The sequence below is a fragment of the Vicia villosa genome, unplaced genomic scaffold, assembly GCF_029867415.1.
Source record: "Vicia villosa cultivar HV-30 ecotype Madison, WI unplaced genomic scaffold, Vvil1.0 ctg.002460F_1_1, whole genome shotgun sequence".
Lineage (NCBI taxonomy): Eukaryota > Viridiplantae > Streptophyta > Magnoliopsida > Fabales > Fabaceae > Vicia > Vicia villosa.
Window position 1 is genome coordinate 302524 of NW_026705935.1, and position 25891 is coordinate 328414.

Here is a 25891-nt window from a genome sequence, read left to right on the forward strand (position 1 = left end):
CACACAAATATTTCTCTTGATTTCAACTTGTAACTTGAATGAGATAAAATGCTAATTAATAAGAAAATCCAATTCAATTCACATTTGTTCAGTGAGAATCCATAATGACTCAAAGCGCATCAATTAAATGGACCAACTACGTTGACCAAATACCAAGCGTTATTTTCCCTTCGGGTGATGAAATAAATAATCCTCTTTTGGCTAAGGCTTCTATGAGACCTCAATTCGATCCTTGGTCCTTGATCCCACATTTTAGCTTAGTCTTTATTTTTATTTAATGAATGAATGCATGAAGTTAGATGACCTAAGATGTAAATGAACGAGATATGGAAGCCAGTTAAGAATAATTAGATGGGCAAATTTTGGGGTGCAACAGATCCTTAGGAGGGAAAGGCATCCCTTGGGTATTGGCCACAGTTTTGACCCACTCAGTATAGTCTCCATAAGTTGCACAGTCTCTCTGTCTAAAATGTTTCTTATCTCTCCAACAAATACTCTTCCAGGCTTGCACAGCTTCTGCCATTTGTCCAATGTTGGTGGCTGCATGATAGAAAATGTTCTCAACGATCTCAGTTTGCTCAGGAGGATTGATAAAAGCATATCCATAAGTTCTCCTAGCCAAGACGGGATTATAATTGATCCCGCCTCTAATACCCATGAGAGGCACATTATTGAACTTTCCACAACTCATAACAACTTCCATGTCATCTAAAGATCTATTATACCAGACAATGTCCTTGGCCCTAAGCCCCATAATCCTCTCAGCCCATTTAGATGTGTGCCTATTATCAACGAAAGCTCCACACTCAGGCAAATGTGATCTGAACCAACGGTATAACAACGGAGCACAACATCTTACCAAACCTCCCTTTTGACTATTCTTGTGATGAATGGAGTGATAAACATCCCCCAGAAGTGTAGGAACAGGATTCTGCAGAATGAATATGTGAATGGCATTCATATCAACCAAGTCAGGTACATTTGAAAACATCATGATACCATAGATACTTAGAGCCAAGATAGCCCTAAGCGTGTCCCATTCTTTTGCTTCAGCAGCATCACACCCCATTTTAACCAGAAACTCCATGCGAAAACCATGACATCCTCCTTTCTTGGAGAGATTTGCATCGACAACTGACTTTCTCAAATAAAGAGCCTTGGAGATTTCAAGGGAAGTGGGAGCCTCCATGGTGCCATAGTACGGAACTTCTCCCTTCTTGATCGGAACACCGAGGAAAAGAGAATATTCCTCTAATGTAGGAACCAAAAGATAGTCGGGGAATGTGAAGTAGCGGAGGGAAGGATTATAGAACTGAAGCAAGGTATGAACTCCCTCTTGCTCGTACTTGGTGAACGGCATCTTGAGAAAACTCATAATATACCCATATTTTTCGCGGAACTTGGTTGACTCATCCGACGTGATCTTTTTTGCTAAACACTCAAGAGAATCCAGATTCGGATTTGGAAATGTATAGGAGATGTTGCGACTACCAGTCTTCAATGGTGGAGCCATGTGTTGGTCGGAGACAAAGCCAAATATTCCTGAAAATAAATGAACATGCATGTTAAATGACATGATGGAATGCATTTCATCAGGAGAATCCTAAAGTCTTTTCATTATTTCTTTTCTTTCCTTTTCTTTTCTTTTCTTTTTGCAAAAAGTATATACATTTTTGTCACTATTTTTGGAAATAGACTTTAGGATTCTCCACGAATGAAGTGGGGTGGATGCAATAACATGATGTGTCATGTGCGTGATGTGGTGAGAGACTAAATGTCCCTCGCAGCTCTGGACATCTGGGTAACACTGAATGTAACAGGTTCAAAATTCTGGCTTCAGATTGCGAAATGGAAATCCGGGTGTGATGAAGGCTAGTATCCTGTCCCTCCCCAAACTCACAGGTATGAATTCTAGACACGGACAGGTGGTCCCTAATGGTCACCAGGGTCTACAGTTCCCATGGGGTACAAAGTGTTTGAGGCAACAAGCGTGCCAGACACAGTGTTCCATGAAAGAACCTCGCCCAGTTGTGGTACCTCATGTCAAACTCAGCCATAGCAAGCGCTACGGGAGTCAACATGAGCATCCACGCTAATCCTATGTGTCACTGGCCTGGGTAGTGGGCCTTTTACCTCAAAAACCCCCACCTACAAAACAAAGCAGAAAAATATGTGGCCCCCACGGGGACCCATAATATAGTCCAGATGCATGATGTGCAAGCAGAAATAAACATCATATGCAAGCAGAAAATAAACATGAAAACATATATACAAGATATAGACATAAAAAAAAACAAATAAACACCCAATAAAAGAAACAAACAAAAGCTAGGATCGACTTGCTTAGGTCATCCCCAGCAGAGTCGCCAGCTGTCGCACGCTCGCGAAAAATGAACAGAGTCGCCACCGATATATTTATCCCATAAGGGAAAGGAATATCAGAAAACCTAGCAAAGGAAGGAACAGGGTCTTGCGACCAGAGAATCAAGGTATGGGAGTCGGTTACGCAAGGGGAAGGTATTAGCACCCCTCACGCTCATCGTACTCGATGGTATCCACCTATGTTTGTTTCTATCTAAAGGGTGTGTACTATGTCTACCTATATGTGAATGCATGTAAAAAGAGATACGGGGAAAAGAAGGAATTATTTACAAGTGTGCTCGTTCAAGCCCCGCGACTTGATGCCTACGTATCCTTTTCAGGAATCAGAGCGTCGTAGTTCGGCTCAATATTTTCTGTTTGTTTTTGTGTTTTTTAGTTGGGCGGAGTTAACGCTCGCGCTCTTGCATAAGGGGACAGCCTAGGATGCAATAGAGCGGAGATAACAATGCCCTTAAGAAAGGAGGTGAGAGAGTGATTTTGAGCGTTTCGAGGAAATCCCTTAAGCAAGGGAAACTCGAGTTACTCTTTGGTTGGTGTTTTTTAGAAGTTGGGAACTTACGCCTGAATGGTACCCTTAAGCAAGGGAGATCCAAGCACTCGAACATTCCCTTAAGCAAGGGATGTTCAAGCTTCCATTCCCTTTTTAAGAATTTTCACTTTGATTATTAGTGTTTTAAGTATTTTCTTTGTATTTTTTAAAGGGGATTTTATTAGAATATTTTTAGATGTTTTAGTGTTGAAAAGAAAAAGAAATGAAAAGAGAGAACTATTCCTAATTTCTAAATCTATGTTATTCTAATTCTAATAGAAAGGAACAAAATCTATTTATTTTCTATGGTTTATTAACCAATCAAAAATCAAGGAAAACAACAATTAAAATTCAATTAAAAGAAAATAGAATTCTAAAGAGTCTAATTGAGTGAAAAGAATATTTTTGTCATTTTTTTATTTAAAAGAAAATGAATTGATATGCAAAAGAAATAAAAGAAAATCAACTTTTCTTATTGTAAAATCTATTAACAGGGGGGTGCAGAAGTAGTTCTTTAAAAAGAACTAAAAGCATGTTATAACAGAAACTGGGCTCAAAATAAAGGGGGTGGGAGTAGCAGTCTGCAATTTGCCCAATCACTGGAAGGTGGTGCATCAAGAGTTAGGGTGTGCACTCCAAGAGTTGGCGTGGCCCAAAGCATAGAGGCCCAACGCCACTCTACCGTTTCCATTTTATTTGTCCTCAGATTTTATTATTCCAAAATATATTAGCATGTGGTTTATATGATACGATTAACATGACATGCATGGCTTCAACACAAAATCAATTGGTCATGTGGATTTTAAGTTGCTAAATGACAAAATAATCCCTTGGCAAATGAGAGCGCGCCACCTCATATGCCAATCATTTGAACACGCCAAAAAGCAAAGAAAATGGGAAAATAAATCCAGTACATGTGCGCCACGCGTGCTAATCGGAAGCGAAACATGAAAAAAAGGAAGCAGACGCCGGAGCCAAAGCCCGGTCATCTCCTCCGACGCGTGCGGTGGCCGGCGTCATGCAAATCACCCAGAAAACTACCAAACCACCATCGTTCCGCTCGGTTCTTCGCGCACATCACGGATCCGGCCTCGGATTTCTCAGATTCTGCCTCTATCACACAAACCGAACCACCTCTCATACTTTAACCAAACCAAAACTTCAAGGAAACGCAAGATTCTTACATCTACCTAATCCTCACATCACACAGAGCTCAAATATGCAGATCAAACGAACAAGCATATATTATAGCAGGCAAACTGAATTCAATTACAAGGTTCGAAGTTCATACTAAACATACTGGTTCATGCTTTATTAACCTAGCTATATGCATTGTGAAGATTATGAAGCTTACTTGTAAGGACCTTGAATGAAAGGGAAAGAGAAATGCTCCGCGAGATCCTGTGAACTCCTCTTGGTTCTTGAACACCACTGTGATGGATGCTTAGAGAGTAATCTGAGCAATGCACTCCGAAGACCTCTTGCCTGACCAGTAGAACACTACGGAATCAATAAGAGGAGGTGGAAATCGATCGATGATGACGACGGAGAAGTTGATGGAATTCCTTTAGAGCCATGACTGAAGAAGTAGGAAGTTGGTGAAGGCGGCTTAAAGGTTGTTGTGGAGGTGGAAAAGTTTGTTATGGTGGTGATTGGAGTGGTTATGGTGGTTTGAGGGTTACAGAGAGAGTGTGGAAGGGCGAGAGAATGGGAATGGAGAGAGAGAGAGGATGAGAGAAAATGATAGAGAGGAAAACGTGAAGAGAGTGGATCCTGAGTGAGTGTGGAGTGAGGGTTGTGGATGCTTTTATAGGGCAAGTGTGAGGTTCCTCTTTGGTGAATGAGAGAAGTGGAGCTCGTGTAGCTTTTTGAATATGGGACTTGTGAATGAGCATTTAGTAGCAGCCTTGTTTTTCTCGGTGTGGGACTAGGGAAGTGATGCTTAGTGAGTAAGTTTTGTGCACTTGTGGAAAGTTCCTAACATGCTTTCCATAAGTCCAGGAATGCATGGCATTAACATGGCAAGGTAGAGGTGTCTAGTGTGTTCTTTGCATGGGCTCTAGTGCAAATGCCTTGTCAAAACCAGTGCTCACATTGCCATGTTCAAGCATATATATCTCGGGCTCTACTTCACCATTCAATCTTCTCTTGGGCTCATTAGGAAGAGTACATGGAATAGATGAGGTTTGATGTTGGGAAGATTGAGAGACAAAACCTGTAACCTATTTGAAAGTTGCTGGCAAAATGGTGACATACCATTGAACATTACCTGCGCGCATGACCTGGCTCTAGGCTCATGCCTTTGGTGAAAGTGTAGCTTGGTGGAGGCATGACTTTGGGACTCTATATCTTGCTCAATATGTGTCCAAAATTAATGATATTGGATTCAATAGATAGGGAACATGGCAAAGAGCACTTCAATATCAAGCTTGTTCAAGATGAAGACTTGTGGAGGAAGAAAAGTGCATTGGAATTTGGCACACCATGTGTTTGCTAAAATACATGCGTGTGCCCTAGAAATCTGCCTTGGCTGGATGCAGGACTTAGTCAGTGTAGAGGCACAACTTTGAGAGCTTGCATCTCATTCAATACTTGTTCAATTGACCCAATTCATGGCTTGTTGGAAAGAAGACATGGCAAGGATTAGAATGATACCAAGTTTGCTTCCATGGCCTTTTTGTAGAGCTCTAAAACTGGCTTGAGATTTGGCATGCCATGTGTTTGCTGAAATGCCTGATCATGACCTGGCTTGTGACTTGGATTATGACTTGGGTTTAATAGATTTTCAGCAACTTCAAACCACTTTAACTCTTCATGCAAGCTTCAAATGAAAAAGTGTCCAACTACAAAGTTGTTCTCCTTCATGAGAGGAACAACTTTGATGTTGGAAATTTCTTCAAAAAATGTCATTTGCCACGTGTAAATTAGGGCTGGAGTGGACTGCTCATCAAGATTTAAAACCTTCAAAAAATTTCTAAGTGTTGAAACTTTCCTTTTTTGTCATTTTTCTATTTTTGGCAACCTTTTGTCAAACTCTTGATTTTATCCATTCTTTGACTTTTCTTGATTGATTTTCCACCAAAAGTCAATATTTGAATAGTTCTTCTGATTTTGACCCAAAAGTCAACTACTCTGATTTTTCTGATTATTGATGGAATTCTTGATTAAATCTCCTCTAGTCAAATCCAATCAAATGAACACATCCACATGGCCAGTATGAAAAGCTTTTTCACTCATAAAATCCATCCCTGATTAAATGTTGACCAGAAAGTCAACTGGTTGACTTTGGTCAAGGAAACCCTGGTCAAGAGAATTAGATGACTTCTGGACTTGTACACCTCCATCAATGCCTTGAGCTGAGAAAGAGAAAAAAACCCTAATCCAAGGAGACTTCAATGAATCATAGAGCCACATGATTACCCCTCAGATCCACACACTTGGTAGAAAGTTCCTTGCCATAAAAGTTCTTTCTTGCTAGTCTTTGATTGATACCAATGGTATGCATGCATGGGTAGGGATTATGACCTACGTGATGTATGTACATGAATGCAAAGCCTAAGCCAGTTAGAAGTAAAGGGGTGGGACAAATTTGGGGTATGACAACCGTCAGGAATTGGGCGGACGGGGTAGGCAGACTTCCCTTTCACTGCTGCTGGATCTTCGGAGGCGTGCTTCAGCTCTTCCTCGGAAAACTGTGCATCCAGATCGACGGAGTTCACGTCCGGCTTGTTACTCTGCTCCCCTTCTTCGGCTCTACTGGAGGTCTTTGGTTGTTTGTTCACGGATTGATATCCTTTGACTGCCGCATCGAAGCACCTCCTCGCTGCCTCGATATCGCCCCTGATCGTCGCCACTCTGCCCCTTTTCGTGTAGTATTTCATCAGCAGGTGGGCAGTGGACGGGACTGCTGTGAGTTCGGCGATAGCGAGCCTTCCCAGTATGCAGTTGTAAAGAGACTCACAGTGGACGACGAGGAATTGAGTCTTGATCACCCTGGCGAATTCTTCTTCGCCGATTGTCACCAGGAGTTCGACATATCCCTAAGGCTTGGAGGTAGAGTCGTTGAATCCCTGAAGGTCGGCTCCCACGTATGGAGTCAGGTGGGAGTCGTCGAGCTGGAGTGTCTTGAACAGATGCGAGTACATAATGTCACATGAGCTGCCTTCATCAACCAGGACCCAACGGACATTGAAGTTCGCCATTTTTGCTCGGATGAGTAGGGGAATGTTGGCGTTAGGTGATCCTCCGGGCAGTTCCTCGAGGTAAAAGGTGATCGTTTCGGACCTGCCTTTGAATCTCCTTAGGGTAGGACCGATGTCGGTGTTGCTGTCGATGAGCGCGTCGAACTTTCTTTTTACCGAACCGACAGATAGCTGGTCGGAGATGACCCCATTTGAGATGACCATTACTGTGGGGAAGTTTTCCCAGCGGCTATAAGCTGAGGTCACTCCCGGAGAGAGAAGGAAATCTTCCGGCCTACTTATGGAGAGGGCAACCTGGAATGGCCCGTGGTCAGGGGATTTGTCCTCGTCAAATTTGTCTGGTCTCTTGTTATCTTTCCGAGGAGCATCACCTCTTTTGGTGTATTTCGAGAGGCATCCTTCCTTGATGAGTGTTTCGATTGCGTCTTTTAGGTGGACACAATCATCGGTCAGATGCCCATGAGATTTATGGTACTTGCACCATTTGGATTTGTCTACTCCCGGCCTCGGGGCCCCTGGTTTTGGAAAATGGACTCCGGCGTCTTTGAATTCGGTGATTTTGCATTCAGTCCAGATGCACTTGCGGGAAACTGTGAGAGGGGTATATTCTGTGAAGCGCCCAGACGGGCCTCGATTTCCTTTGCTGTCGCGGGACCTCTCCTCCCTTCTTTTTACTCCTCCACGCCAAGGAGAAGTGTCGTCGCGCCTGGAGCTCTTCTCAATTCGAGGAGGATTGGCCCTTTCCTCGTAGGTGATGTACGCTTGAGCTTTGATGAGGAGTTCTTCCAAAGTTCGCGGCTTCTCGATGCCGACAACTTTGTGGAAGTCGCTACCAGGTCGGAGTCTTTTATCGAGCAGATACAACTTCATTTCTTCGGTTGTGGGCACCTGAACTGCTTCGCGGTTGAACGGTCCAAAAAATCTCAGAGCGGCTCGGTCGGTCCCTGTACTATAGCTTCCAAAGAGGCCTCTGTCTTCGGGTGCCGACGAGATGCGGTGAAGTGGAGGGAGAATTTGTCTTTGAATTCGGCCCAGGAGCGAACCGAGTTCCTTGGCAGATTCATGTACCAAGTCATCGCTCCTCCCCTCAGTGTCGTGGGGAAGATGCGACATTTGATGGCGCCGCTGACAGAGTGGTAGTCGAGCATGATCTCGACGCTGAGGATGTGGTCTTCGGGATCGGTGGTCCCGTCGTAAAGGTCCATCACCGGCGGTTTTTCCATTCCCTTGGGGATCCTTTGTAACACTCCATATTTTCATAATTTAATTTTAAATTTTATTTAATTGAATTATGGAGAATTATTTGGAATTATTTGGAATTATTGAGAGCTATGGAGAAATTAAGCAAATGGGCTTAAGGCGTGATTAGTAAAGAAGGGGGTGTATTGGTAGGCTCTATTACTAATTAAAATAGTTTTATTTTATGTTCCACAAAATAGAGGAATTGTGGGAAAGAGGAATAGAACTAAGGAGAAGAGAAAAAGCTTGAACGTGAAAAGAGAAGAGGAGCGGAGAAGTGCGACAAGAGGAAGAGCGAAGAATCAACCTTCAGGTAAGGGGGGACTCTTCCGTTTATCTTCTATTATGGGGTTATAGGTAGTATGATAGAATTGATCATGTTAATCGTACCAATTGAGTTATGCTTAGGTTGTAGAAATGTTAGGTTTTGGGAGAATTGATTGGTAATGATTGTGTTGATCATGTATGGTGTTAATTAGATGATTTAATTGTATTATAATGTGTTATAATATGTGTTTGTTTCACTGTATGCGAAATCTGGTTGGAATATGATTGGTTTGGTAATGACTTGGTGAAGGAAGGGCAAAATCGCAGGCTGTTTTCTACAATTTGGAGTTCTGGAAATCTCCAGTTGGCGCCGCATCCAGGAGTTGGCGCCGCGAACTGCTTGGCAGAAAGCCAGGAAGTTTGGTTGTGTTCAGTACGCGCCGCGAACCTTCGTTCTGCGCCGTGAACTGTATGTGGCGCCGCGTGCTGTTGGCTGTTGGCTGTTGGCGACAGGCCGTTTTTGAAAAATTTAAAGAGGTGTAACTTTTAAACCGTAAGCCGGATTTTGGATCCGTTTCGAGTATAGTGAAGCTAATCAAATAATTTATATAATAAAATGTTGTTTTGAGTTGTGACTCGAATTATTTTAAAACACTCGATTTTATTTGGTTGTGGTGGTTTATGCTTATAGGTACACTAATGAATGTTTTACCTGTATGATGTTGTGGTTGTAACCGGTGTTTGTTATACGTGTATTGTTGGTATAAAATATGTGTTTTACTATGGTTGAGGAATAGCATGATTGTGTGTGGCTATTTATTATGGTAATTGATGATTATGACATTTGGTCGATTTATGTGGGTGATGAGCATGTTATGGTTGATGCATGCATTCATAATCATTATGTGGCTGGTCCTTGACGATTGTGGATAAGTGGTAGCTAATTCCTATTGTGTGGAATTAGTGAGTGGGTGTTACCGTATCCTTGACGATGGTGGGTCGGTGAGTTGGGTTATCCCAGATTTTGGTACCACATGCATGTAGTTGCATTGCATTAGGCTGTTTGTGCTATTATAACATGAATGGAAGATTGTCCAATGTTATAATATGTGTTGATTGGTTGTTTTCTTACTGATTGTATGATTTGAATCTGATCGTAACTGTGATTAGGTGAATGGCATGTGAAATGATATTTTATTATCTATATCTTATAACATTAGTTAAATGTGAATGAGACTCACCCTTACTGTTGTTATTTTTCAGATTGAGGAGTAGCTCTTGTACTTGGTGAGGATTAGCTCGTCAAGTAGTTCATTAGAGTCAGTTGGGTCTGTGTCATGCTCTGGTCCTGTAACACTGGGGACGTTGTTTAGAGTTATTTGTTGAACTCTTTTTATTTTAGTATTTTATTATGGTGGTGTTTTAAGTCTATGACTTTGGATGTTGCATTGTTCAGATGTTAAATATATTTCCGCTGTGTTAACATGACGATCTGAATGATATTTGGGTTTAACGTTCTCTTTTATGGCATGACATGAGTATTATTTTGATTATATGGAAGTTGTAATGCCCTTTTCATGTTTACTATGATTACTGTTTAAATAATTATGCGGGGTATTAGAAGGTTGTTACAATAGTGGTATCAGAGCATAGTCGGTCGTTTGAGTTAGAGTCTTAGTGTCGGTTAATCCCTCGTAAGCGATTACTGTAAGATTGACACTGTTGATACTTCTTGTTCTAATAAATATTGTTTTATACTTAGAAGAACAATGGCCGGAAGAGGAGGAAGAAACGACGACGCGATTGTTGAGGCTCTGGGTATGATTGCTGGTGTGTTGGGAGGGAATGCCAATGGGGCTGGAATTGGTGCTGACAGGCAGCTGAACAGTTTTCAGAGGAACAACCCTCCGTTGTTCAAAGGCACTCACGATCCCGAAGGCGCTCAGAAGTGGCTAAAGGAAATTGAGAGGATCTTCTGGGTGATTGATTGTGACGAAAATTTGAAGGTGAGATATGGTACTCACATGCTGTCTGAAGAAGCTGATGATTGGTGGATGGCTAGTAGGGACGAACTGCAAGCTACAAGTGTTGCAATTACTTGGGCTGTGTTCAAGAGAGAGTTCTTGCGGAGGTACTTTCCTGAGGATGTTAGAGGCAGGAAGGAGGTTGAATTTCTAGAGCTGACGCAAGGTAACATGACTGTGCCAGAGTATGCGTCCAAGTTTGTTGAGTTGGCAAAGTATTATGTCCACTACAACAATGATGAGGCTAGCGAGTTCTCGAAGTGTGTTAAGTTTGAGAATGGTCTTCGTGACGAGATTAAATAGGGTATCAGATATCAGTGGATTCGCAGATTTGTTGATTTGGTTGACTGCAGCCGAATCTTTGAAGAGGATAATCTTAAGCTGAAGTCGTCACACTCTCGCGAGTTAGTCGACAGGAAAGGGAAGAAGCATATGGATCGTGGTAAGCCATATGGTAGAGGTAACCAGAAAGCTGGAGGTTGGAAGAAGCCTAGTGGGGGAGACTCTAGTGCCCCTATCAAGTGCTTTAAGTGTGGAGAACCTGGACATCACATTCACGAGTGCAAAAGTTAAGAAAAGAAGTGCTATAGGTGTGGAAAGGCAGGTCACATTGCTATTGAATGCAAAGGGAACACTATAACTTGTTTCAACTGCGGAGAAGAGGGCCATATTAGTCCTAAGTGTCCTAAGCCGAGGAAGAATCAAGCTGGTGGTAAGGTGTTCGCCTTATATGGTTCCGAGACTACTCCAGAAGATCGGTTAATTAAAGGTACGTGTTTTATTCATGGCACTCCTTTAATTGCAATTATAGATACTGGGGCAACTCACTCGTTTATTTCGTTGGATTGTGCTAAACGACTGAACTTGGAAATATCTGATATTAATTGAAGTATGATCATTGACACTCCTGCGTCGGGTTCAGTGACTACTTCGTTTGCTTGTTTGAACTGTCCAATTGATATTTTTGGTAGAGAATTCGGAATGGATTTAGTGTGCCTTCCGTTGGAGCAACTCTATGTTATTTTGGGAATGAATTGGTTACAATTCAATCGGGTCCATATCAATTGTTTCTCGAAGACGGTTATTTTTCCTGAAGATGAAAGTGTAGAAGGTTTGGCGATGACCGCTAGGCAGATAAAAGAAGCAGTTAAGGACGGGGCTGCCGTGTTTATGTTGATTGCATCCATGGAAGTGAAAGGGAAGGTAGTGAGAAGTGAATTAGCGGTAGTATGCGAGTTTCCCGAAGTCTTTCCAGAAGATGTTAGAGAGTTGCCACCTGAGAGAGAAGTGGAATTTGCTATTGAGTTAATTCCTGGGACTAATCCTGTGTCGATGGCACTGTATCGTAAGTCGGCATCTGAATTGACTGAATTGAAGAGTCAATTGGAAGAGTTACTTGAGAAGGAATTTATTCGTCCTAGTGTTTCACCGTGGGGTGCACCGGTATTACTAGTAAAGAAGAAAGAAGGCTCGATGAGGTTATGTGTGGATTATAGACAGTTGAATAAAGTTACTATCAAAAATCGGTATCCGTTGCCGAGGATCGATGATCTAATGGATCAACTGGTTGGGGCGTGCGTGTTCAGTAAGATTGACTTGAGGTCGGGATATCATCAGATTCGTGTGAAGACTGACGATATTCAGAAGACTGCATTTAAAACGAGGTATGGTCATTACGAATACACAGTGATGCCGTTTGGAGTTACAAATGCACCTGGTGTTTTTATGGAATATATGAATAGGATTTTTCATCTCTATCTCGACCAGTTCGTAGTAGTATTTATCATGATATTTTAATATATTCTAAGAATGAAGAAGAGCATGCAGAGCATCTTAGAGTGGTATTGGAACTATTGAAGGAAAAGAAACTTTATGCGAAACTGTCAAAGTGTGAGTTCTGGTTAAATGAAGTAAGCTTTCTTGGGCATGTAATTTCTAAGGATGGTATTGCCGTTGACCCAACGAAAGTAGAAGCAGTGTCTCAGTGGGATACTCCGAAGTCAGTTTCCGAAATCCGTAGTTTCCTTGGTCTTACGGGTTACTATAGAAAATTCATTGAAGGTTTTTCAAAGTTAGCGTTGCCGTTAACTAAGTTGACTAGGAAGGGTCAAGCGTTCATCAAGCGTTAACTAATGCGCCGATCTTGATTTTGCCGAACCCGGCGGAATCTTTTGTTGTGTATTGTGATGCTTCATTGATGGGATTAGGAGGTGTACTGATGCAGAATCAACAGGTAGTCGCTTATGCGTCGAGACAACTCAAAGTGCATGAGAAGAATTATCCGACTCACGACTTAGAGTTGGCAGCAGTTGTATTTGTGTTGAAGTTGTGGAGGCATTATCTATATGGTTCAAGGTTTGAAGTATTTAGTGATCACAAGAGTCTGAAGTATCTCTTTGATCAAAAAGAGCTAAATATGAGAAAAAGAAGATGGTTAGAATTTCTCAAGGATTATGATTTTGGACTGAACTACCATTCGGGTAAAGCAAATGTTGTTGCCGATGCATTGAGTAGGAAGTCCCTGCATATGTCCATGCTTATGGTGAGAGAATTGGATTTAATTGAGCAATTCAGAGATTTGAGTTTAGTATGTGAAGACACTCCTACAAGTGTTAAATTGGGTATGCTGAGGCTGACTAGTGGTATTCTTGAGGAAATTCGAGAGGGTCAGAAGACTGATGTAGAGTTGGTTGATAAGTTGACTCTGATTAACCAAGATAAAGGAGGTGAATTCAGAATCGACGAGAATGGTATAATGAGGTTTGGTAATCGTGTTTGTGTTCCTGATGTTGCCGAATTGAGAAGAAGCATTCTTGAGGAGGGACATCGTAGCGGATTGAGTATTCATCCTGGTGCTACCAAGATGTATCATGACTTAAAGAAGCTGTTCTGGTGGCCTGGAATGAAAAAGGAAATAGCTGAATTTGTTTATGCTTGTTTGACTTGCCAAAAGTCGAAGATTGAACATCAGAAGCCGTATGGAGCTATGCAACCGTTATTTATTCCGGAATGGAAGTGGGATAGTATATCTATGGATTTTGTTTTTGGTTTGCCGAGGACGGTGAAGAATTGTGAAGCTATTTGGGTTATTGTGGACAGGTTGACGAAGTCTGCTCACTTTATACCAATGAGAATGGATTACCCGATGGAGAAGCTGGCTCAATTGTATATAGAGAAGATAGTGAGTTTACATGCTATTCCTTCTGTAGCAACCTGTCCTAAAAAATTAGACTTTTTAGAGTCGCCACCTATTCTGAAGGGCGAATAGGAAACCCTACGCAGTTACGAGATTCGGGGTAAGTTATTATAATCAGGTCGAGGGAAGGTGTTAGGCACCCTCAACCCTTTCCTATGGCTTTGAATCTAAGGTAACAGTTTATGGCTAGAATTATTAAGGTTAATAGCTAAAGAAGTGAATAGGGGAAAAATTGAGATTTTAAGGAAGGGGACTCGCCTTGGTTATCCAAGTGCCTACGTATCTCCTTATGGAGAATCAGAGTCAACGTAGTTCGGGCACAGGGTTATACGCCTTAGAATTAGAGTTTGAATGGTTTGAAGGCTTTTGAATGGCCTGTCGTAGTCTTAGAATTTGATTTGAAAGGCTTTTTAAATTGCCTGATTGAAAAGGATGAAAATCCGTAGTGTCGTGGTTTAGTGTGTTTTGAATGTTTGGGCGCACAACCCTTATTTGATATGGCACCGTTAGATGCGGTGATCAATAGATTTGATCAGTATAGCTAACGGATTAAGGGGCATTGCTGGTTACTCAGATCGATAGATTCGATCATCGCGGGAGCAAATTAAATGTATTTTAATTTATATATTTTTATCTCTCGTCTAATGCGACCAATAGCTTTAGTCGGGTCGAGGAGAGAATTATTCAAGAATTAATCGAATTAATATTTTTTCCAAATGGCAATGGGATAGGGCAAACCCTAATACTCACACCTTTATAGGGTTCTTGTGATTTAATATTAATTAAAATTAATTAAATCAATTAAGTCGAATAATCGACATAATCGAATAATCGTGGGAAATTACAATCCTAACCCTAATCCTAATTTTATATTCTAATCCTAATTAAATTAATTAATTAAACTAAATAATATTAATTAATATTAACCTAAATATTCAAATAATAAAATAAAAAATTGTATGAAAAACCTGGGTAGTGATCCTGCGCTGTAGCCTCTTGAAGGTCTATGGTGTGCCTTCATCCTCTGTACGTTAGATCTGGATCATTGGAGATCCTATGGTAGAGAACTGAAGATGCGTGGTAAACCCTTTGGGCGAGGCGCATGGGATCCCCAGGCAAGTTCCTCATAAAAATAATATGGCCCTGGGGGGAATCGAACCCAGGCTCCATCAATTATGTATCAATAGCCTTTGCCATGCGTGCTGCAGCTTATTTGACATTTATTAATTACCAAGAAAAAAGTATATACATAAAAAAGCAATAAATGGAAAAAGTCAAAGAGAGAGCGCGTGGGGCCCTGGTGACTTGGTCAAACCAATAACGAGTGGACAAAGAATGTCTTGACCCTCCAATAGTATTGCGCCAGATTTCCATGCGTGCAGGTCAGGCGGTCCAAGAACTTTGTCGCCGCCTGAACAGTGACGGCCGTTCATCTTCTTCGGCCGGTTCAACTACCAAAACCTGCGAAAAACGTCTAAACAAAAAACAAAAACGTCCAGTTCCACTAATTCCGACGCTGCGAGTTCGATGGTGGTAGTTTCGAGACTTAAAACGGCCGGTAAGATGGAATACAAACAAGGTGCTGCAGTCAGGGCCAACAATGGTAATGACTGGGTTTCACGTCGAAGCTTACATGTAATGGCCCAGAATCGTTCTAACTAGCTCCCTAAACGCAACCATGCATGTCAAATGTGTTAGCAACACCTGAATCAATGAGTTTGAATGGATAAAGAACTTACCTCCGGTGCATACGGTCCTCACCGTTTCCGGGCGCGATTCTCCTCTTTCAAGAACTTAGTTAGGCCATTAGGAACCCCAGGAGACTGATGGAGCCTTTGCAAATGCCTAAAACCTCCTGCCTCCTCCCAAAACTCTTGCCCTAGTTCTCCATTTTTTTGCAACTCCAAACCCTAGCATTGGCTGCCCCAAGAACGTCCCCCTTCTCTATTGAATGAGAATAGCTTTTATATGAATGGAATTTAAGGTTGATTTTTTAGGAGAAAAAAATTGATTGGTGATGTGGAGATTTAAAAAGATTTTTGAATGAAAATATCTCCAAATATTTCTATCCTTGGACCAATTCTATTCCTTGCATATTTCCCCTTAATCTGACCATTGGATGAAATTTTATTGGATCAGATATTTGGAGAAATAAATCATAAAAAGATTATCTCAATAAACTTGATTTTATTTGGTTTAATTCGAATTTAAATGAATAAAAAATGAATAAAAATCATGACATAATTTTTATATGACCAATGGGCCTCACTCAAGCTTAAAATCATGTGGAAAATCCAAGTCTTAAGGCCCAATGCTAAAAAATATGAAATAAGCAAAGTAGGGTTTCAAGCTTTTCTCAAAAATCGACCAACTTGTGCCAAGCATATCTTTCTCAATTTTTAAGATATGGAAGTGTTTTAGGACATATGAGAGACCTTGAGATCCATTCGAGGCCTTGGAGATTCAAAATCCTTTGATAAGATGCTAACCCTAATTTCGAGACCCTTGATTAGGAGACTGTTGCTCGAGGAGAACCCTTGAGCCTTGAGCCCTTGAAGATGAATATAGGAGGGCAAATTTTGGGGTATGACAGCTGCCCCTGTTCAATCTTCTTAAACCTGAAGAGTTGGATAGGCACGTCTACCTATCGTGATCTAAAGGTAGAAGATGATTGAACACTGAGAATGCCCTGAAATTTGCATTTATTGGGAAGAAGTTCTGTGGGAGACAGGCTTACAGATGTCACCCAAGATAAATGTCCCTCCTTTTTTAGAGTGTGAAGCATATGCTTTCGAAAGGAACCACCGTGTTTTGGTTTTAGCATAGCCTAAAAAGGCAACCTGAATTTTATGCAATGTTATGATGCATGCGATGTATGATGCAGTGAGCTTCCCAAAATAAATGAGAGCCATGTATGTATATGCACTATGTATGAATAAGGTATGTTAGTTGAATGATGCATGATTGTTAGTTATGTTAATTGAAGTATGTTAGTAATTCTGAAAAAGAAAAAATAAAACCTTTGTTTGTTATTGATGATGTTTTGGAGAATATCACTGCCGAGGGACTCACGTGATAAACCCAATTGAAGAAACCTTTTGTAAAACCTTGTGCTCGAGCGTGAGAGAAAAGAACCGTCCTGCTAAAGCCTGAGTCTTACATAGCGAGGACTTGTAAGAGGGATCACTTGTTATGATTCTAACAAGCTCACCTGCACCATTAGGATAATTTGCTAGGGTTATAGCAAACTCACCTGCACCAATAGGATCATTTGCCCTGGTTCAGACAAATTTCACCTGCACCATTTGGATCATTTGCCCTGGTTCGGACAAATTTCACCTACACCATTTGGATCATTTGCCCTGGTTTGGACAAATTTCACCTGCACCAAAGGAATTACCTGCCATGGTTCTGACAAGCGTACCTGCATAAGAGTAATCATTTGCTATATAGTTCTAGCAAACTTACCTGTATGAAAAAGATTCACCTGTTTGGAGACTCACGATTCGAGGGTCGGAGAAAATAGCATGTCAAATATTCATGACTCAAGGGTCGGAAAATACACCTATCACAACACGAGGGTTGGAAATCTCACGACACGTGGGTCGGAAAATACACCAATCACAACACGAGGGTTGGAAACTGGGCTTTTGTAGTATTTGAATGCACTAGATGATATGCATATGCTAATGCGTATGTATGTATGTTGATGCTGATGTTAATCCCAAGGTTTTATCTCCTTATTGAACGCGTTGAACTTGTTTACTCCATATTTTCACCTACACCACAGCTATGCTTATGTTTATGTATATGTTGATTGATGTAGCGAGTGGAACGAGGTAATGTCTTCTATAAGACTACCTGAAAAGGTTTCTGGAATGGATATAAAAATTTGTCTTAAAGAAGACTACCTGAAAAGGTTTTTTAGCAAGGATGAAGAATGTCTTTAAAGACGACTACCTGAAAAGGCTGAGAGATGTCTTAGAAGGACTAGCTAAAAAGGTTCTTAGCAAGGAATGCGGAATGTGTTTAAAGACTACTACCTGAAAAGGCTGAAAGATGTCTTAAAAAGGCTACCTAAAAAAGGTTCTTAGAAAGGAAGATTAATGTCTTAGAAAAGACCACCCAGAAAGGTTCGTAGAATGTCTTAAAGAAGACCACCTGAAGAGGTTTCTGAAAAGGATGACAAACTGTCTTAAAGAAGGCTACATAAAAAGGTACTTAGAAAAAGAATGTCCTGAAGAAGACTACCTAAAAAGGTTCTTGGAAATAAAGATGATTGTCTTAGAGAAGACTACTTAGAAAAGTTCTTAGAAAAGGACTGTCTTAAAGAAGACTACCTAAAAGGTTCTTAGAATGTCTTAAAAGAAGACTACATGAAAAGGTTCTTGGCAAAAGAATGAGGAATGTCTTTAAAGACGACTACCTGAAAAGGATGAAAGATGTTTTGAAGAGACTACCTAAAAAGGTTCCTGGAAAGGACAATGAATGTTTTAGAAAAGACTACCTAGAAAGGATCTTAGAAAAAGAATGTCTTACAGAAGACTACCTGAAGAGGTTCTTAGAAAACGACGGTGATTGTCTTAGAGAAGACTGCCTGAAGAGGTTCTTAGAAAAATAATGTCTTAAAGAAGACTACCTGAAAATATTCTTAGAAAAATAATGTCTTAAAGAAGACTACCTGAAGAGGTTCATGAAAAGGATCGTAAGGTTTGTCTTAAAGAAGACTGTTTGAAAAGGTTCCCAGAAGGGATCGTAAGGCTTGTCTTAAAGAAGACTACCTGAAAAGGTTTTTAGCAACGGATGAGGAATGTCTTAAAGAAGACTACTTGGAAAGGCTAAAAAAAAGTCTTAAAAGACTACCTAAAAAGGTTCTTGGAAAGGACGATGAATGTCTTAGAAAAGACCACCTAAAAAGGTTCGTAGAAAGGGTCGTAGGATTTGTCTTAAAAAGACTACCTAAAAGGTATGGTGCAATATATCAACCAAATGTATGTAATGCGTGACTTATATGTATTTGCATGATGCTCCAATGATATGTTATTGATAACCAAAACATATATAGCTTGCTGGAGTTGCAGGTTTGTTTGATAAGGTGGGGTGTGATGCTAGCGCGACTTGCCAATCCTTGTTTTTTTGAATTTTGAAGATCGTAGTTAGGAGAAATATTTGTTTGATGTTGTAAGGTGCGAGAACGCATTTTCTTTTTGTGGTGTGTCTTGCCCCAGTTTGGGCTTTTGAATTACTCCACGCCTTTAACCTTTTGAGGTTCTCCATGTCTTTCACCTTTTGCAATTCGCATCTTTAACCTTTTGGAGGTTCTCCACACCTTTAACCTTTGTGGTTCTCTACAACTTATGGATTTGATATCCCATGCCCCAATGTTTAGTGGAAAAAAGGTGCCTATGATCTCCAAGCTATGAAGGAAGTGCCCCGGGAAATAACCTTGTCATATGCTTTGACGTTTAGATTGAAGGGTATGCCCCTGATCTCCAGGTTATGGAAGGTTATCCATAGTGTTCTATCCTTTGAATTTGAATTCTTCCCATGTTTGACATGCCCCTGTTTGTTGCTGTTTCGAGATGTGCCCCAAGTCGATTGAACCTTTAGGATGAATGCCCCTAGTTAATAGGATCCTTGATCGCATGCCCCTATAATCCTTGAAATTTTGCCCCTGTTTAGGAGAACCCCCTAGATGTGGTTCTCCCATTCCAGAGTCTTCATTAGAAGTGATCGCCTTTTGATTAACCAATTTCGAGACCTCCTTGATGCTAAGTGTATATCCGTAGATGGCGTTGTACCCTCTGAGAAGTAACTCCAATGCGATGTGTATGCATGTTTTGAAATCAAAGTCCGTTATGAATTAGGACTGGATGTTTTAGAAATGAATGCTTGAAGAAGCGTAGTGATTTAGGGATAGTTTTAACAAACCTCGGAGTCGGTATAACAAAATCCTGCTTAATATGCTTTCGTGGTTAACCTTGCCTCAATTAGGACTTTTAAATGTTGTAACTTGGCCTGGTTCATGTTTTAAGAAACAATGGATATAAGGCTCAAAATTTATTTATCCCACCCCTTTCTCCTTGATGTTCTCCAGGTCCTAAAGATTCGCCTAATCCAATGGATGTGCTTTGTTTGTAAGAGAATCGTCTCAATTTTGATGGTGAGCAAAAGCCTCAGTAGATATCTAAGCGTTGATGGAAGATGTTGTAGAGATCCAAGCATTGACGTGAAGCTTTGATGGTTTAGCAGTCACAAGATTATCCTTTGTGTTTCACCTTTGTTTTGTTTTTATCCCTTATTTTTGCATGCACCAATTCCTTTGAGTTTGGTCCATCGGGATGCCCTATATTTTGCCTGAGTCATTTGGTTTTGTTTTCATGGAATTTTCCGTTTTGACTTAGCGGGCGCTTTCTTCTTCTTTTTCTTTTGAATACTCCTTTGGAAATATTGATCCTTGGGTATTGAATGTTGTGACTGCCATGTCGACTTTGATTTGCAAGCTTCGTTTTTGATACGTCCTCGATCTTGAATGATATATTGAGGAAGAAGATGGTTGCGAATGTTATCTTTATTGCTTCCTCATTCTTGGATGAACGCGAGGAATAAGATACGCTTGAACCTTTGCTTGAACCTTTGCTTGAATCCTTGCTTGGATTGATTGATTCTCTTGACAACCAAAATACACCATTGAATTAATTGAAATCTACCCTGCCCCTGGTTAAAATCAAGGTTTATTTGAAAAGTAGAAACAAACTCCAACTCCGAGGGATTAACATCCTTATTTCTCCGCTTTTTGGGAATTGAAACAATGCCTGTACATCCTCGGCTCGGTCTTACCTTGAAAGCATATGTTTAGCTGGACTTAGTTATTTGTATTCGTCATTCTCCCTTAAGTTTGTTAATGATCCTAAATTGAAAATAGAAGTGTGCGACTGGAAAGTCGTAGTAGTGAGCGAAATGAATTGATTCCAAAACCTGCATGGTCATCCCATTAGAATTGCTAATCCGAAGGTACAACTTTTATCCTAAGAAACACTTAGCGATCATAGGGGTTGAAATTTTGAGCATGGTAAACACCTATTGATCCTAGGGACAATCTCCTTTGCAAATCCGTCGACCTTGTTTTACTCCTTAGTTCCTAGACTTGTAGAAGTAACGGATAATCTCGAATTTCTCCTTGGGCACGTCAAAGTTGTCGGGAATAAATTGTTAGCGTTGGATTTTCGTCGTTTCGGAACTTCATGAGTTTCCTTAGACTGAACCTCTTTTACTTTTCCTGAGGGTAGTATCACCTATTACCCTTTTGTCCCTTGGTGGGGAGTTAACATATGTCGTCTTTCCTCCATTGTAAATAGGCATCTTTGTTCAGGGTATTGCCCTAGTTGGACGGACCCTTGCCCCCAAGTTATCGTAGAGCGTCCCTATAAATTTGATATGTTCTAAGATGAACCCCTTAATGACTAGATACATCTTGAGTGTATCTATGAGGGAACTTCTTTGTTGAACTAATCCTTACTCGATGATAACCTTTGTTGTATTTATGGTCCTGTTACGACAAGGCATGGACATGCGGCTGGCATGATGAAAGGCAACCTTTTTTTCCTTTTGTGAGACCAAGCTAATTCCCCTTAATTAATTCTCCTTTCTCCGTAGTTTACGATCCTTTGGATTTTTCTTTGCGAGTCTCGGGAAATCGGCTAGCACGGTAAGTATAGATGTGGGTGAAGATGCGAATGTAAATGTATGAAAATGCAAATGCATGCGTATGCGAAAGACTCCTCGTATCATAACTCCTTGTATGCAATGCAGACGGGCGACGTATAATCCTAGGGATAGCCTTAGAGGCTACATTAGACCCTAGTGAAATCCTTGCAGGATAAATGTTATGACACACTAAGGGAAATCCCTTAGATTTGAGAGTATGCAGAAGGTAGCGGCTGGTGACCGTTCAAGACAGTCACCAAATCTCATGGCCATCGAGAGGCCAATCAACGTGTACCAATGGAGTTGTCCTTTGTGGGAAGGTTTTATGTGTGGAACACTACTTATCTAAGTACGATATCGAATGAAGTGAAATCCCTACAGGCTAGGGACGGGATGTGTAAATGGAAATCCAAACCCTATAAATTAGAGGGTGCGCGAGAGCAAGCACGGAGTGACCGTTCAGGAGAGTCACTAGATCTCATAGCCATCGAGAGGCCAATCGAACGCATGCTAATGAAATTGTCCTTCGGGGGAGGACGCGTCGTTGTGAAAACACATGGATGTAAAAGAAAATCCCTATAGGCTAGGGAGTACGTAGGGGTAAGCACGGGGTGACCGTTCAAGACAGTCACTAAATCGCATGGCCATCGAGAGGCCAATCGACGTATGCTAGTGAAGATGTCCTTCGTACGAAGGATGTGATTTTAGAAATAGAGTCCCTACAGGCTAAGGAACGCGTAGGAGTACCTGCAAAAATTAAAACGCAAGACATTCGCAGTATATAAATTGCAAACATATGATAATAAGCACGTAAGCACATAAGCCCTAGGTTCATAGGTTCGGCGTAACGGCTTAGGGTGCCTACCCTTCCCATGGGAATGTTCTAGAAGGTCTCATGGGATCGTTCGTAGCCGCCGAGACTTTTTGTCTCTTTGGATTTTAGAACAACTCATTTATCCATGAGGTTCGAGTTTTAGGGGTAGGTTCCCAGAGAGATCAGCTAAATATCCAGTCCAGCCCTCAACAAGGTCGAGCCTCGTATCAGACCTTTCCGAATATTTAACCCACTCTGAGTGGAATTATAACAAGACTCGTAGGCGATGTAGTTCCCCTCTGGTCTTAATTATAATTCCCACGCTTAGGCTTAACAGCAATAATATATAACCCAACAGTGCAAATTATATAACAATTAAACATTTTATGCAGGTATGGCAAATAAACATTTAATGAAAATAAAAACAATAAATAAATAAATAAAGAATTAAATATTTATTATTAAAAAAAGATAAACCTTCCCCCAAACCCTAAAAATGGCAAATTTGCCAAACCCTAAAATTCGCCAAACCTAAACCCTGCCAAAACCTATAGAAGCATAACAATTCACCATTTCTAGTTATCCCCAGCAGAGTCGCCAGCTGTAGCAACCTGCCCTAAAAAATTAGACTTTTTAGAGTCGCCACCTATTCTGAAGGGCGAATAGGAAACCCTACGCAGTTACGAGATTCGGGGTAAGTTATTATAATCAGGTCGAGGGATGGTGTTAGGCACCCTCAACCCTTTCCTATGGCTTTGAATCTAAGGTAACAGTTTATGGCTAGAATTATTAAGGTTAATAGCTAAAGAAGTGAATAGGGGAAAAATTGAGATTTTAAGGAAGGGGACTCGCCTTGGTTATCCAAGTGCCTACGTATCTCCTTATGGAGAATCAGAGTCAACGTAGTTCGGGCACATGGTTGTACGCCTTAGAATTAGAGTTTGAATGGTTTGAAGGCTTTTTGAATGGCCTGTGGTAGTCTTAGAATTTGATTTGAAAGGCTTTTTGAATTTCCTAATTGAAAAGGATGAAAATCCGTAGTGTCGTGGTTTAGTGTGTTTTGAATGTTTGGGCGCACAACCCTAATTTGATATGGCACCGTTAGATGCAGTGATCAATAGATTTGATCAGTATAGTTAACGGATTAAGGGGCATTGCTGGTTACTCAGATCGATAGATTCGATCATCGCGGGCAGCAAATTAAATGTATTTTAATTTATATATTTTTATCTCTCGTCTAATGCGACCAATAGCTTTAGTCGGGTCGAGGAGAGAATTATTCAAGAATTAATCGAATTAATATTTTTGCCAAATGGCAATGGGATAGGGCAAACCCTAATATTCACACCTTTATATGGTTCTTGTGATTTAATATTAATTAAAACTAATTAAATCAATTAAGTCGAATAATCGACATAATCGAATAATCGACATAATCGAATAATCGTGGGAAATTACAATCCTAACCCTAGTCCTAATTTTATATTCTAATCATAATTAAATTAATTAATTAAACTAAATAATATTAATTAATATTAACCAAAATATTTAAATAATAAAATAAAAAATTGTATGAAAAACCTGGGTAGTGATCCTGCGTTGTAGCCTCTTGACGGTATATGGTGTGCCTTCAGCCTCTGTACGTTAGATCTGGATCATTGGAGATCCTATGGTAGAGAGCTGAAGATGCATGGTAAACCCTTTGGGCGAGGCGCATGGGATCCCCAGGCAAGTTCCTCATAAAAATAATATGGCCCTGGGGGGAATCGAACCCAGACTCCATTAATTATGTATCAATAGCCTTTGCCATGTGTGCTGCAGCTTATTTGACATTTATTAATTACCAAGAAAAAAGTATATACATAAAAAAGCAATAAATGGCAAAAGTCAAAGAGAGAGCACGTGGGGCCCTGGTGACTTGGTCAAACCAATAACGAGTGGATAGAGAAAGTCTTGGTGGGATGTCTGTCCAATGGCGTAGAGAGAGAGAGATGATATGTTGACCCTCAAATAGTATTGCGCCAGATTGCCATGCGTGCAGGTCAGCCGGTCCAAGAACTTTGTCGCAGCCTGAACAGTGACGGTCGTTCATCTTCTCCGGCCGGTTCAACCACCAGAACCTGCAAAAAACGTCTAAACAAAAAACAAAAACGTCCAGTTCCACTAATTCCGACGCTGCGAGTTCGATGGAGGTATTTTCGAGAATTAAAACGGCTAGTAAGATCGAATACGAACAAGTGCTGCAGTCACGGCCAATAATGGTAATGACTGGGTTTCACGTCGAAGCTTACATGTAATGGCCCAGAATCGTTCTAACTAGCTCCCTAAACGCAACCATGCATGTCAAATGTGTTAGCAACACCTGAATCAATGAGTTTGAATGGATAAAGAACTTACCTCCGGTGCATACGGTCCTCACCGTTTCCGGGCGCGATTCTCCTCTTTCAAGAACTTAGTTAGGCCATTAGGAACCCCAGGAGACTGATGGAGCCTTTGCAAACGTTTGAAACCTCCTGCCTCCTCCCAAAACTCTTGCCCTAGTTCTCCATTTTTTTGCAACTCCAAACCCTAGCTTTGGCTGCCCCAAAAACGTCCCCTTCTCTATTGAATGAGAATAGCTTTTATATGAATGGAATTTAGGGTTGATTTTTGAGGAGAAAATGATTGATTGGTGATGTGGAGATTTAAAAAGATTTTTGAATGAAAATCTCTCCAAATATTTCTATCCTTGGACCAATTCTATTCCTTGCATATTTCCCCTTAATCTAACCATTGGATGAAATTTTATTGGATCAGATATTTGGAGAAATAATTCATAAAAAGATTATCTCAAAAAACTTGATTTTATTTGGTTTAATTCAAATTTAAATGAATAAAAAATTAATAAAAATCATGACATAATTTTTATATGACCAATGGGCCTCACTCAAGCTTAAAATCATGTGGAAAATCCAAGTCTTAAGGCCCAATGCTAAAAAATATGAAATAAGCAAAGTAGGGTTTCAAGCTTTTCTCCAAAATCGACCAACTTGTGCCAAGCATATCTTTCTCAATTTTTAAGATATGGAAGTGTTTTAGGACATATGAGAGACCTTGAGATCCATTCGAGGCCTTGGAGATTCAAAATCCTTTGATAAGATGCTAACCCTAATTTCGAGACCCTTGATTAGGAGACTGTTGCTCGAGGAGAACCCTTGAGCCTTGAGCCCTTGAAGATGAATATAGGAGGGCAAATTTTGGGGTATGACACCTTCGAGTATCGTGTCAGATAGAGATCCAAGGATTACATCCAGATTTTGGGAAGGTTTGCAGAAGGTTTTGGGTACTAAGCTGAGATTGAGTTCTGCTTATCATCCGCAGACTGATGGTCAGACTGAGAGGACAATTCAGTAATTGGAAGATTTGTTACGTGCTTGTGTATTGGAAAAAGGTGGTGCATGGGATAGTTATTTGCCGTTGATTGAATTTACCTACAACAATAGTTTTTATTCGAGCATTGGTATGGCTCCATTTGAAGCTTTGTATGGTAGA

The 25891-nt window shown here is 40.7% G+C and overlaps 1 protein-coding gene across 1 annotated transcript; it reads right to left on the bottom strand.

Annotated features, from left to right (window-relative positions):
- Window positions 1–337: 337 nt before the first annotated feature.
- On the bottom strand, window positions 338–1513 carry LOC131638880 (uncharacterized). The gene has a single exon (XM_058909423.1). It carries the CDS (start codon window positions 1511–1513, stop codon window positions 338–340), a length of 1176 nt encoding a protein of 391 aa, XP_058765406.1.
- Between the last annotated feature and the right edge of the window lie 24378 nt (window positions 1514–25891).